The sequence below is a fragment of the Lasiodiplodia theobromae genome, assembly GCF_012971845.1.
Source record: "Lasiodiplodia theobromae strain AM2As chromosome Unknown scaffold_7, whole genome shotgun sequence".
NCBI lineage: Eukaryota > Fungi > Ascomycota > Dothideomycetes > Botryosphaeriales > Botryosphaeriaceae > Lasiodiplodia > Lasiodiplodia theobromae.
The window spans coordinates 956,301-968,783 of NW_023336563.1; the positions used below are offsets into that span (position 1 = coordinate 956,301).

The window sequence follows — 12,483 nt, forward strand, 5'->3', positions numbered from 1 at the left end:
GATGAGCGCAGGCTGGTCAAAAAGCTCTTGCCAAGGGCTCAGAATCTCGAAGCGATGCTTCAGTTCTTTCGAGATCCCGAAACACAGTAGCGTTGCTCTTGACAACTTCCGATCTTCGATGAGGACATAAGAAGAGTTGAACCAGGCCTTATCTCATTGAATGAGCCAACGCCTTTCTTCATCGAATCTCTCTATATCGATGTTTTTGGAAACCAGTCGAAATTATGTAACTTCAAAACATTCATGTAGCCCCAGTTCCGAACAAATCATCTCAATGTGTAGTACGAAAACTTACAGCTGATTTGATTACCATTACTCAGACGCCTTCCGACGGAATGGTTTACCCACTACCGCTGTTCTGATCGGAATTCATATGGAACCTGGAAATGCTCCAGAAACCTGGTGAGTTCCTGTCTCTCAAAGAAATTTGGAGCGGCACTGGTTTCTTCGGTCAGCTCCACGTATTTTCAAGGGAAATCTTGCTTACATGATGCGTATCCTCCAATTGACTGACTTCTGGTCACCAGATAAGAGTTTTGCGGAGGAAATTATGTCAGTCTTGGTGGAAAGTGAGCCCAGTGCAGTCCAGGTCCATTGGGTAACATCGAAGTCATTTTTACACAGTTCAATATTAGTTGAACCCTGAGTGGTGCGAGAAATGGGCGTAGACTGCAACTGTGTAACAGCCATTTTGTAGTAGTTCCTGTGTTGTTGGAATGCCGAAGGTAATGCAGGTAAATATGACCCAAGCACGGCCAGCAGTCGAGTTGATTTCTATAATCTTCCGTACCACAAACCTAGGATAGGTAAAACGAGATCCCAGACGAGATTGTTTGCAAACGATAGGAGTCTGTTCGTGGAAGCTCCGAGCATATTATAGATACTGAGCCGTGTTGTCATGACCTTGGAGCTTCAGCCTTGCTCGGACTTTCTCCCTGGTGGCTGCAGCAGCTTGATTACTGTGGGACGTCAACGCCAATCGTCCGCTGCGTGCTGCATGGTGAAAGTGACGTGCAGCTTCCGTTTCTGCCGGTCAAAATGCCCTGAATAGTCTGGGCCCCTGAGATCACAGCCCATGGCTCTGGCATCTGTCTCACCGCGTGCTGCTGCCTGTCGCCGTACCTACGGCAGGTAGCCTACGGCGGCAGGATCTGTGCTATCCAGCGCTGACGCCACCATCCACACCTCAGCTGCGCCGCGATGTCGGCGTCGAGGGCAACGTTTTGCACGCTGAGTCGAGGCTTCCCAACATGCTCAACATGAGTATTTTGGTAAAATAGAGGAATTGATTAAAATAAATTTAAATTAAAAATTGGATTGCTCATTAAACTTTTCAGAAACCAAAAAGAAAGGTGCTGGTCCCTTTTCCAGCCAGACAGCTCGCTACCACTACTCATTTGCTATCAGAGCAGCCATTATTGACTACGTATAACTTACCAAAGTCTCTGCCGTTGCCACGTCACATGATCAAAAGACGTACTGAAGAGCGGATTAGTGCGGTTCTTTCTTTCTTCCTGATTCTGGGCGGACTTACCGGGATAAAGAGATACGGCACGCGGCGCTCGTACTCCTTCCAAGCCTCGCCGTACCTCTCACGACACCTCTCGATATCCCTCTTGGCGCGGTGAATGATCATGCAAGTGAAGAAGATGGAGTAAAACCAGGGGAATGGCGAGTTGAAGCCCGTGATCAGGCCCCACGAGAAGGCGAAAAACCAATCGCAGGTGTAATGGATCTTGCGTGCCATGCCATCTGCAGGAATCTCGTCAGCATCTAAACAGAACAATCATGAAGGAAGTACTCACACCACCCATCACACATGATATTATCCCCCGTATTGGTCCTGATGACTTGAGGATTCTTGACGTACTTCCAGGGCAGCTGGGGGAACGTCTTGCGGTTAAGCGCTGATCCACGCTCCATAGCCCTGAACATGTTCTTCTGGCTGTTGCCCGTGTCCCACACCCAGTACGCAAACAGGTACGCAGCGAACCACGCCACCAGCACACCGCGGTTCCAGTGGTACTCATCCGGATGATGGTTAGCCAGGTAGATAGTGCAGTGACAATACGTCAGCGGCACGCCAGCCAGGTTCCAGAAGATCAGCATGAAGCCCCACTTCTCGTAGTACATATCCCAGCTCGTAATGATCAGCTCCTCGCCCTTAGCACACGCATTCCCATACAAGAAGTGCGCCATCAAGATGAACCACACCTCGCCCGACACATACCCCAGCTGCTCCTGCTGCCTGAGCGCCGTGCCGAGCGACAGCAAAAACAAAATATACCACGGGATCCGCACCTCAAAAAACATCTTGAAGTCCAGCCACCCCAGCAGCCGCGGATTCAGCTCCGCCCCCATGAAAAAGTCGTACACGTGGTTCCCCGTCATCCGGTGCTGCGCGCCGCGCGCCAGCGCCGACACGTACGCCAGCGCCGACACGATGAAGCCGCTGAAGATCGCCACCGACATCAGCGGCCCGAACTCGTCGAGCAGCGTGTACAGCTTGAATACCCCGGAGTAGTGCAGCGCCAGCGCCGCGCCGATCGTGATGTACCACGACCACACGGCCGAGCAGTAGTAGTCCAGCTGCCGCCCCAGATGCGGCAGGTACTTGCCCTTGCCGTACACGCCCGGCAGGTAGAGGTAGCCCAGCCCTTCGAGCACGAGGAAGGTCCAGTAGATGGCCCAGGCGCGGGCGTGCGGGAAAGCGTGCGTGTAGGCCAGGGCGGCGATGTGTTTGGCGAAATCGGGGAAGGATTGACCCTCTTCCGGTAGTGGAAGACGGCCATTGTAGCAGATGGCGCCGACGAACATGTACCACATCAGGCAGGGGAAGCCGATCATCATGGCGCCGACGCCCAGCGGGCCGCCGAACTCATACCCGGCGTGCGAGTCGGAGTCGGTGTCGATGACGGCGGGGGCATCGTCCTTTTTGGTTGTCGGGGTCGGTTTCTTCGGGCCGGATGACCGTTCGGGGATCTCTCTGCGGAGCTTCGGCTCGCTGTTCGGTCGGGAGATGTCAGTGAGTGCCGGGACCACCGCAATGTCCAATTGTACAGACCTGTTAATGGCCATGGTGCGGAAACAAAGGAGATTTGCCCGGACTGCGTATCCGTCCGACGCTCAGCTGCTCTGATGGGCTGCAAAACTATGTTGCCGGCGGCCGCGGGCCAGTTTGTATACATTTCCGGGGTCCGCGGGGCCCGAGGAGTCCGCGCATCCCCATAATCAGGAGATTGGATCCTTGCTTTTAGTTTAATTACACCTTTTTACCCGGCCGCACGACGAACAGCTGTTTTGGGCTTTTCCGCGCAGGATTGGCGCACGCGAACCCGCAGAAGGATTGGCTTGGAGGCGGCGTAGGAGGCGTAAGCGGCGTGGTTCGCTCGGAGACAGGCCGATGGTCGTGCAATGGTCAGTGCACCATCGTACTTCAACGCCCGACTCCCTCATCATCGGCTATCTTTCGTCCCGAACCCGATCCGAGAAATTGACTTTGCGGCTGCGATTGGGCACGGCATGCTGAGGCCAGATTGCTACATATTTCTTTTTGACCCCGCCCAGCTCGGACCCAATGGCGAGGTGCAACCATCAATGGTAATGAAACATCAACGAGAAGTACCTACACCTGAGAACGACCGTGCATCCAAAGAAACCCACGATGATTTCATCCGCAAGAGGCGGCTCCGTGGTATAGAGCATCGAAGAGGAAATGGTCTTTCCTGGAGTCGGAGAACGGATATTCCACGTCAAAGAACGCGCCACGGGTGGAACAATCGAGATAACGGTTTTTGTTCTGAGCTCGATGAATGAGCAGCCAAACCTTTCTTCTGGACTCGCCACGGCGCGTGTGCTGTAGCTACTACCATCAGACTACAGAGCTGAGCAGCTGAGTTAAGGGGGAACGGGTGACTATTTAGCTGCAGAATTCTCTTCGCCGCATGCGGATAGAGACTGCTCACGGCCTGGGTGAGGAGTCTTCCTAAGTAATAATACTCGGACTTTTCTGTAGGAAGTTCCGCAAAATATAGAGAGCTTGAATTAGCTCTATTATTTCCAAATATGCCACTGTAGAAAACATGGATTAGGCAAACAACCTCTTATCCCTTGGCCCGTCCGACTAGCACGTGTTGCTCCAAAGTTTACGTTTTTCCTAGTTATGCGAGACATCACCAACGCGCTTTTGCCTGCAATAAAGGTGATTAATTACAAGCGCTTGGTAAGCGGAATGTAGTGTAAATATTGAACATAATAGGCTTAGTGTCACTAATTTTACATCTCTTCGTAAACGGTAAGAGGTTCGGTAAGAACAAAAGAGGAAAAAGACATTCTACGAACTTGCATGATATACTAAGCCAATTAGAGCTGTCTAGCAGCCGTGGATAACGCTGCGGATAGCGACAGAATAACTGAATCTACCATAGTGTTGGTACGTGCAACACGCCATCTGACCACGCTGCGCATAATTTATCCATAACGCTAACAGAAACAAATTCGGTCTTGTATACAGGAAATGCACTCTCTTATTCGCCGTACTAGAAGCTGCCAGGACAAGGCATGTGCGCAGCACTCTCTTTTAGGAGCAGAGAAATTTCGTTGCAGGTAACACTATGGTAACACTATGGTAACACTATCCTCGCGCACGGTCGCAGAGCTGCTGAAAAACTCGATTTTAGTAAAGCTACATGCTGATCCAGCTTGCCAAGCGCTTATCAATCTATTGATTAATCTAAGCGTATGGGTGGCCGCTTGATTGATTCGATGAAGGGACTCCCTTTACCTGCAATCGAACCCGAAGACCCCGCTTGCGTCGTAGAGATTCCGATGCATTTTCTATCGTTCGCAACGAATTCAGATGCTTGCAGGAAAGAGAATGGTATAAATCCAGCAGGATTAAGGAAGCTGTTGCCATCCAACTCACACAAGATTCAATTCGACATGGATGATCTCAGTCATTTGACTGAGGTTACGGTCAAGGGCTTTCCGCCTCTGCCATCTCAGTCGTCACACATCCCCGCCGGTCGATACGTAATCAAATGCGACAAAGAGGAGTCCGTCAGAGCTTCTGATGACAAGGTTCAAGCCAAAACATGGTTCAAATCACCAGCAAGTCATATGCTCACCCCTTCCACAAACAACCGACTAACCGACACAGCCTATCGAGTCCACGCTGCTGAATAGGATCCGCGCGGTGAAGCTTTTTGCCGAATCGCACGACCAGGGCAGCGTCGATGACATTTCCGCTGGTAACTGGACGTGGTTAGAGATCGCCATCCTGGAGAGTGACGCAGCTACGGCGCCCAGGAAGAGCGAAGACCGCGTCGACCTCGTTTGGACTAGTCATCCCAACAGGGTCAATTCACCTAAGTACGGCTGGAAGGCCGGTGGCACCTTCAATCATGAGCGCGACCTGCTGAATGTCCTCGAAGCCGGAAATGTTATCGCAGTGCGCATTTGCGCGAGGTTCCGCGGTTGGCAGATCTTCGCGACGAACGGGTACCTCCTCTTCGACATCAGTGACCAAAACGGTATGCGTGTATTAGAGATCTGGCTCGTTACAAGCTTGGCTCTAACTTTGAATTCTAGTCCAGCGTAGATCCGTCACTTACGGCCCAATCATCGATAAGATCACCGCGATTGACGAGGCATTTCGGAAAGTCAATGAAGACATGGGTGTGGATTTGCTTCCTTCAATATCACCTGCCGTGAAGACGGCCAACCTTATTGAGAAGGGTGGGAATCAGCCTCCTCTCCGAGTCCTCTCCTTTGGTACGTGTATCCCGCTTGATCCGTTTGTTGTGCGCAAACTGATATCTTGAAAGACGGAGGAGGAGTCCGCGGAATGTCGTCTCTGTACCTCCTGAAGGCTGTCATGGATAGAGCTTACCCAGACAAGAAGCCATGCGATGTTTTTGACATGATTGGTGGCACAAGCGCAGGCGGGTGAGCTACCAGCTGGATACCGCTGCATAGCATTTCTGACCTTTTATAGTCTGATCGCGATCATGCTCGGTCGCCTCCAAATGGATGTGCAGCAGTGCATCAACGCGTACAATGAATTCATGAACGACGTGTTCAAACATTGGAGGATCACTCAGTGGAAAAACATTACATTCACGGGCGCATTCTACGATGACGCGCCGCTGGTGAACGCCGTCAAGAAGATTCTCAAGAATCAAGGCGTGGAAGAGGATAAGCCCCTCTTGGAGGATACTGAATCTCTCAATGATGAGGCAAAGGCTCGCCGCTGCAAAGTGTACTGATCTGTCCTTTCATCTGAGAGTAAATGCTGAAAAATACTAGATTCGTTATGGCTGTTCAGAGCAAAGCCGCCAACAACCGCGCGCCGATGTTCCTTCGCTCGTACGAGAATCCACTTGAGAAGTCGGCAATTCCGAACATTAAGATTTGGGAAGCCGCGAGAGCAACGTCTGCCGCGCCGTACTACTTTAAACCCATCCAGGTTGGCGATTTCAAGCTCGTGGATGGTGGGCTGGGCGCCAACAACCCTCTGGGATGGTTAGTAGATGTTCACCCTCTGATTTTCCGTCTCATTCTAACGGACCATAGGCTCTGGACGGAAGTCCTTAGCGTCTACGGGGCATCCAGAAAAACCCAGTCCTTCCTGAGCATCGGCACAGGAATTCCCGCCAACACGCCCGTTCCTGAGGGGAGTGTAATTCCCAGCTTTAAGAGCATCGAAAATTTCGCGAGCATCGCGACCAATTCTGAAATCACGCACACACTCTTCCACGGTCTGATTAATGCCTTCGCGCCTGAACCGCTAGCGAAGAAGTACTGGCGGCTGAACGTCGCTGAGACAGACTGGGTCGAAGAGAAGGGCTTCTGGGTGGTCAAATGGGGTAAGGTGGAGCACCATGAAGTTGACAACTTCCACGATCCCGGTGCATTGGATGATCTCGACGCGATCAAGAAGTTCATCGTGGTCACCGAGAAGTACATTGCAGACAACGCCAAACTCTTCGATGAGTGTGCTGAGGCGTTGAAGGATGTCGCTTGATTTTCTTCATCCCGCAATTCCAAATGCAACTGTGATGGAAAGTGAGGTGCTCAGAGCTGCTGGAGGACTGGTTGGCAGAGATTGCTGAGTTGGCTGCTTTTTCAGAATGCAAATGGCGTACGGTCCAATATTTTTAATAAAGATGTTCATACTCCAAGTCATCCGCGCGCTTTTTTTTCTGCTCGTGAATTTCTTTTTGACAGCTGTTCGGCTATACTTTCTCACACACCCGACCTACTGAGCTTATCCTTCAGTTACGCTAAGCTCCTCATCCGTAAGCTCCCTAGCACTCAGCAACAGATCTTCCACCGTCGCATACCGCTGATCCCATCCGCCCGCCGGAACGGCATTAGCAGGGACCCTCTTCACAGGCGTGTAATCAGGTTCGGAGAAAAAGTCCGTATTCTTGCGGTACGCCAGACCGAGGCCGTTTTCCGCACCGACAGGATAAAACGGGCCCTCGTTCGAAGACAGCTGCACGTTCAGACACTCGTCAATCGAGACCTGCGGAAAGGCCGCGAAGAAGCCATCGTACCGCGGGTCCAGCGCGTCGTCGAGGGTGGAAATCTTGTTAGTGTCGTTCGGCGGCTGCAGGACGCTCCACGGATCACGGCACGTGTCTTCGGCACAGGACTTGGTGACCATGAGCAGCGCGTTCAGCCTGGACTTGACGCGGACGATCTCGGGGTCGGACGAGTCGGCTAGGTTGGTGAGCTCGTAGGGATCGTCCTGCTCGGCGTTAGCGAGAGCTGCAGGTTTCAGGACTGGACGGCGGCCGTACCTTCGTGTTGTACAGTTCCGTGTCGTTGGTGCACCATCGCGAGTAGAGCCAGGATGAATGCTCGCCGACAACACGCATGGTCTTGTAAGTGTTGTTGAGATACAGTCCCGGGAAGTAGATGCCGTAGGATCCTTCTGCCCAAGTCGGGATCTCGGTGTAGGAACTGCCCCAGTATTCGACGTTGATGGCTTCTTTCTTTTTCGCGAGCGCCGAGGAATTGGGATTCTCCCACGCCTCGAGCAGGCTTGCGCCGTCCAAGAAGGGCGGGTAGTCTTCAGCTGCAAGCCCGGCGATCTCAAGGAATGTCGGGGCAAAGTCTGTCACCGTGCTGGGGGTGCGAGAGGTGACACTGGCTGGCACTCCCGGGCCTCTTACTACCAGAGGGATGTTGGTATCTTCAAGGTATGGAAGGCACTTGCCACTGTGGCGGTGGGTCCCAAGGTGGTAACCCTGGTCGGTGGAGAAGATGACTGGATGTGTTGGTACAGAAGCGAGAGCGGATGTTTGCTGCACTTACCATATGTGTCATCCAAGGCATTCTTTCCCTCCAACATTGTGACAACGTCTTTTACGATATCGTCTACACCCTGCAGGGCCTGTAAGCGCCGGCGGTATAGGTGATCAATGTCGTTGATCTGAGTCTGGTTCAACGCCGGAAGCGTCTTAAGCCAGCTTGGTTTTCCCTTCTGCTCCTCATCTGGAGGGTTGAAGTTGGGAACACGAGGCACCGTCATGTTCGAAAACTTCTCCAAGTAGCGTGCGGGTGGAATCGGGGGATCGGTGAGATTGTGGACGTGCGGCGCAGTAGGAGCAATCATGAGGAAGAACGGATCGTCCTCTCCGAGCAATGTCTCAAGCCTGGAGAGTCTAATCGAAGATTCAGTTAATTCCAGAACCCACTTACCGCTGGCTCGGGAATACATACGCCTTAATCCGCACCACATCGGTTTGCTGCCAGCCTCCGTACCATACGGGCCTCTTACCATTCTCTGACATGACGACAGTATCATGGAAATTGATGTATGGTTCGAGCTGCCGTGTCGGCACGTTAACACAAATAGGTAGAGGTAATGTAGAGACATCCGACCTACCAAAACATCAATATGACTCCATCCCTTCGGAGCCGGGGAATAATTCGTGATGGCGTTTCCGTTGTAGAGTTTGCCAATGTCTATATAATTCTGAAATCAGTACTGACGCCTCCGCATAGTCATTAGTGGGACGAATCACAGTTTGCGCTGTATCCTGCCTTGACCAGCCAGTGCGGCAAGTAGTCGTCATCTTCTCCCGAGGCAACGAATTTTGGGTAGCCGCCTCTATGGTCGTCTCGGGTTACCGACAGGTACGCGAAGACAAGGGACAGTGTTGGCTCTTACCCTGGAGAGGAGATGGCCGTGTTGTTCGTATTGTGGGCTGCTTGACCGCGCATCAATGACACGCGGCTCGGGCAGCACACAGCAATGGTGGCAAAGTGGTTGCTGAAAGAGGTTCCCTTTGTGGCCAGTTCTTGCACGGACTGCATCGTGTCGACGGAGCTGTGATGGAGGTCTTGGTCATCAGTGAAAATGAAAACAATGTTCGGCTTGCAGAGGCTGCGCCGAGCCAAAGCCAAGGAAGAAATGAGGACGGGAAGAAACCTCATGCCGGGCGAGTGGTGGGAGAGAAGAGGTTGATGGTCAGCTTGAAGCTACAGAGGCTGCCTTTCAATCCTTTTAAGCATTTCTCTTTGGCGTACGGGTTATAATGGGAGCAGGTTCAGGCCAGCTACATTCGGTACAAATATCCTAGAAGGGACGTTACTACGAAACAAAATGCAGAGCTTGGTCTGAGGGTAAGCGATATGTTGAATAGTCACTCTTGAATAGGGAAACAATCAACTTTGATTCGATCAGACATTGGCTCGGCGTATCCGCATCCGTAATTGCGCAATACGAAGCAATCACGCAATACTTCAGATTCCCCCAACGACGTAATACGCATACGCACTGGACCGTGGGCCTACGGTGCTACGGCCCGCATGTCGGTCTCACGATTCACATAGTGATATTTATCCCGCGTGCTGATGTCTTCCATTAATGAGCCCCTCGTATTGATTGTGATGAGGGGCACGGTGGGGTAGCAGGAGGCGCCAGTATGTACAACAGAATAGATTACGGGACGGCACAGCGAGGGACAAAAAATTGGACCTGCTTTTCTCCATCAGTCATGATCAGGTAAATCTCACATACCTTCCTAAGCCTACGGTCCAGTCGCACTCGTCAGGGCTGTAGATGGCGTGACCCATGAAAGCTGTCTGCTAACGATAAAGAAGAACGGCGATGGCACTCTAGTTTCCTGGAAGCTCGATGGTGCTGCTAATGGCACGACGTCAAGAGCGTCGATATATGAGGTGGTCGGTGCACCTCCGCGTTGAGAAAGATCCTTGACACCGCCCGAGCGGCACAGCAAAGTGGAGATCCAAGTGACTACCACCGCTCGTTGTCCCTGAAGATTCCTCGCCAAAGACAGCCTCCACCCTCTGAAAATAATGGCCGAGTTAGACCAACGGGAGCACAACGGCTCGCATGAATCCCTCCTGGGCCGTCATCTAGAGGTGGACGTAGGTGCCGGCCCTTCCCGCCTCTCCCGATGTCCATGCGCTCACCCGACGACGATCAGGATGCCGACTCGGCTCTGGGCGTCGCTGACGATGCTGACTCGTAAGAGACCCTGTTCCAAGAATCAGAAATCCGATAGACGTCGCTAACGATCTGTGCAGGGCCTTCACGTCATCCGCGAGCAGGGCTACGGAATGGCGCTTCGAGAACGGGCGTCGCTACCACGCCTACGACGACGGCAGTGAGCATTCCACCAACACCTCCCCCGCTGATACTCACCGTGCTTTTCCCTACTCACTCTCTTCTCCCCCAGCCTACAACCTCCCCAACGACGCCCTCGAACAATCCCGTCTCGACCTCCAACACGTGATGTGGCTCATGACCTCACACAACACGCTCTACCTCTCCCCCCTCCACCGTTCCTCCTCGCTCCACTCCGTCCTCGACGTCGGCTGCGGCACGGGCGCGTGGACGATCGCCTTCGCCGACGCGCACCCGGATGCGCACGTCATCGGCACCGACCTCTCGCCCGTGCAGCCCGCCTTCGTGCCGCCGAACTGCGAGTTCCTGGTCGACAACGCCGAGCGGGACTGGGCGTTTGGCGGGCGCAAGTTCGATTTCATCCACGCGCGGATGCTGTGTATGGGGATTCATGATTGGCCGCGGTTCTTAAGGCAGTGTTGGGAGAATCTTGCGCCGGGCGGGTGGTTGGAGTTGAGGGAGATTACGTTTCCGTGGAGGTCGGTGGATGGTGGGGAGAGGCAGGAGGAGGAGTCGCCGTTGTTGAAGTGGTCGGAGGATGTGAGGCGCGGGGCGGCGAGGGCCGGGATTGACACGACGGCTTGTCGCTCGTTTGAGACGCATTTGAATGCGCTGGGGTTTGTGAATTTAAGGAAAGAGCAGCCGGCGTGGCCGTTGGGGACGTGGCCGCGGGGTCAGATGGAGAAGAGGTTGGGGAAGGCGGCGCTGGAGAATTTGGAGAGTGGCCTGCAGGCGATTTCGACGGCGGTGTTTAGTCGGTATTTGGGCATGTCGAGGGAGAGCATTGAGCTGAGCATTATGGAAGCGCAGAGGGATATGCGCAATCCGACGAAGCATTATTATGCGCCGCTGTGAGTTTGAGCCTGTTTTTTTTTGGAGTTTGTTGCTGATAGTTGCAGGTACCTGTACTCATGTCAGAAGCCCGTGGATTCCGAGAGCCGGCCACAACATTCCTAATACCGGTTCCATGGTTAAGCTACACTGATATGCATGGATACCCTTGCCTAATTCGCTTTCACATGGTGAAATTACGCTGACTTTGGACCGGGTGGACTGTACTTTTCGCGCTAGGTGTCTATGGGCTTGAAATAGCGCTAGGTAGGTGTCTGTGGTGTGCAATCGCGCGAGTGCTTATTTCAACGGAATAGACGTCGATTGCCGTGACAATTAGCAAACAACGCGTCACGGCGCGTCTCCCAACCTCACCGCTCTTTCTCATACTTCGTCGCGTCCTTCCTAGAAATTTCTTCACCTCTTTCCTCAAATATTCCCGCTCCTCTCCACATCTCTCCACCTCTCTCTTCCACTCCAACCCCCCCACCCACAATCCCACCGCAACCATGTCCGACGAACAACAACCCCCCACCAGCTGCTCCGCCTGCCAGGCCTCCTCCATCGCCCTCAACCGCTGCGCCCGCTGCCGCACCACCGCCTACTGCTCCGAAGCCTGCCAAACCGCGCACTGGCCCACCCACAAGCCCCCCTAGAATGTATGCTCCAATCCACCGCAGTCTTCTGAATCCACCCTCCATGGGGTTTCCACTTTTGTCTAAGCCCTCCCGAGCTTAACCGCCTTCTCGCTTAATAAAACCCCTGCCGAAGCCTTCCGCCTCTAGCTCGTCTTCCACGAAGTGCTGTGTGGCTCTTCAACCCCGGACTTGATCAAACAGCTCTCATCATCAATCAAAAAAGTCCCACGGGTCTGGCCTCTTCGTTTCCAGCTTTAATTTCCGATGTGTATGCTTTGGTTGAGCAGATCCAAACACACTGCTTACTTGTCTTTCTTTCACTGCTCAAGTCGCAAAGTCACCACCCGACGA

At 53.1% G+C, this 12,483-nt stretch overlaps 4 protein-coding genes across 4 annotated transcripts; 2 read left to right on the forward strand and 2 right to left on the reverse strand.

Moving 5' to 3' along the window:
- Positions 1–1,467: 1,467 nt before the first annotated feature.
- Positions 1,468–3,078, reverse strand: LTHEOB_2953 (C-24 sterol reductase; the record flags this gene model as incomplete). Its single annotated transcript, XM_035511822.1, has 3 exons — positions 1,468–1,479; positions 1,535–1,752; positions 1,806–3,078. 3 exons carry the CDS (start codon positions 3,076–3,078, stop codon positions 1,468–1,470), a joined length of 1,503 nt encoding a protein of 500 aa, XP_035363679.1.
- Positions 3,079–4,941: 1,863 nt separating this feature from the next.
- LTHEOB_2954 (Protein kinase subdomain-containing protein) lies at positions 4,942–7,024 on the forward strand (the record flags this gene model as incomplete). Its single annotated transcript, XM_035511823.1, has 7 exons — positions 4,942–5,079; positions 5,159–5,531; positions 5,590–5,772; positions 5,826–5,946; positions 5,996–6,259; positions 6,307–6,522; positions 6,574–7,024. 7 exons carry the CDS (start codon positions 4,942–4,944, stop codon positions 7,022–7,024), a joined length of 1,746 nt encoding a protein of 581 aa, XP_035363680.1.
- Positions 7,025–7,267: 243 nt separating this feature from the next.
- Positions 7,268–9,447, reverse strand: LTHEOB_2955 (Arylsulfatase; the record flags this gene model as incomplete). The annotated part of the gene is made up of 7 exons (XM_035511824.1): positions 7,268–7,753; positions 7,806–8,275; positions 8,323–8,672; positions 8,731–8,837; positions 8,897–8,976; positions 9,036–9,121; positions 9,182–9,447. The coding sequence occupies 7 exons, from the start codon at positions 9,445–9,447 to the stop codon at positions 7,268–7,270; spliced, it is 1,845 nt and encodes a 614-aa protein (XP_035363681.1).
- Positions 9,448–10,439: 992 nt separating this feature from the next.
- On the forward strand, positions 10,440–11,620 carry LTHEOB_2956 (Methyltransferase domain-containing protein; the record flags this gene model as incomplete). The annotated part of the gene is made up of 3 exons (XM_035511825.1): positions 10,440–10,504; positions 10,564–11,514; positions 11,563–11,620. 3 exons carry the CDS (start codon positions 10,440–10,442, stop codon positions 11,618–11,620), a joined length of 1,074 nt encoding a protein of 357 aa, XP_035363682.1.
- Between the last annotated feature and the right edge of the window lie 863 nt (positions 11,621–12,483).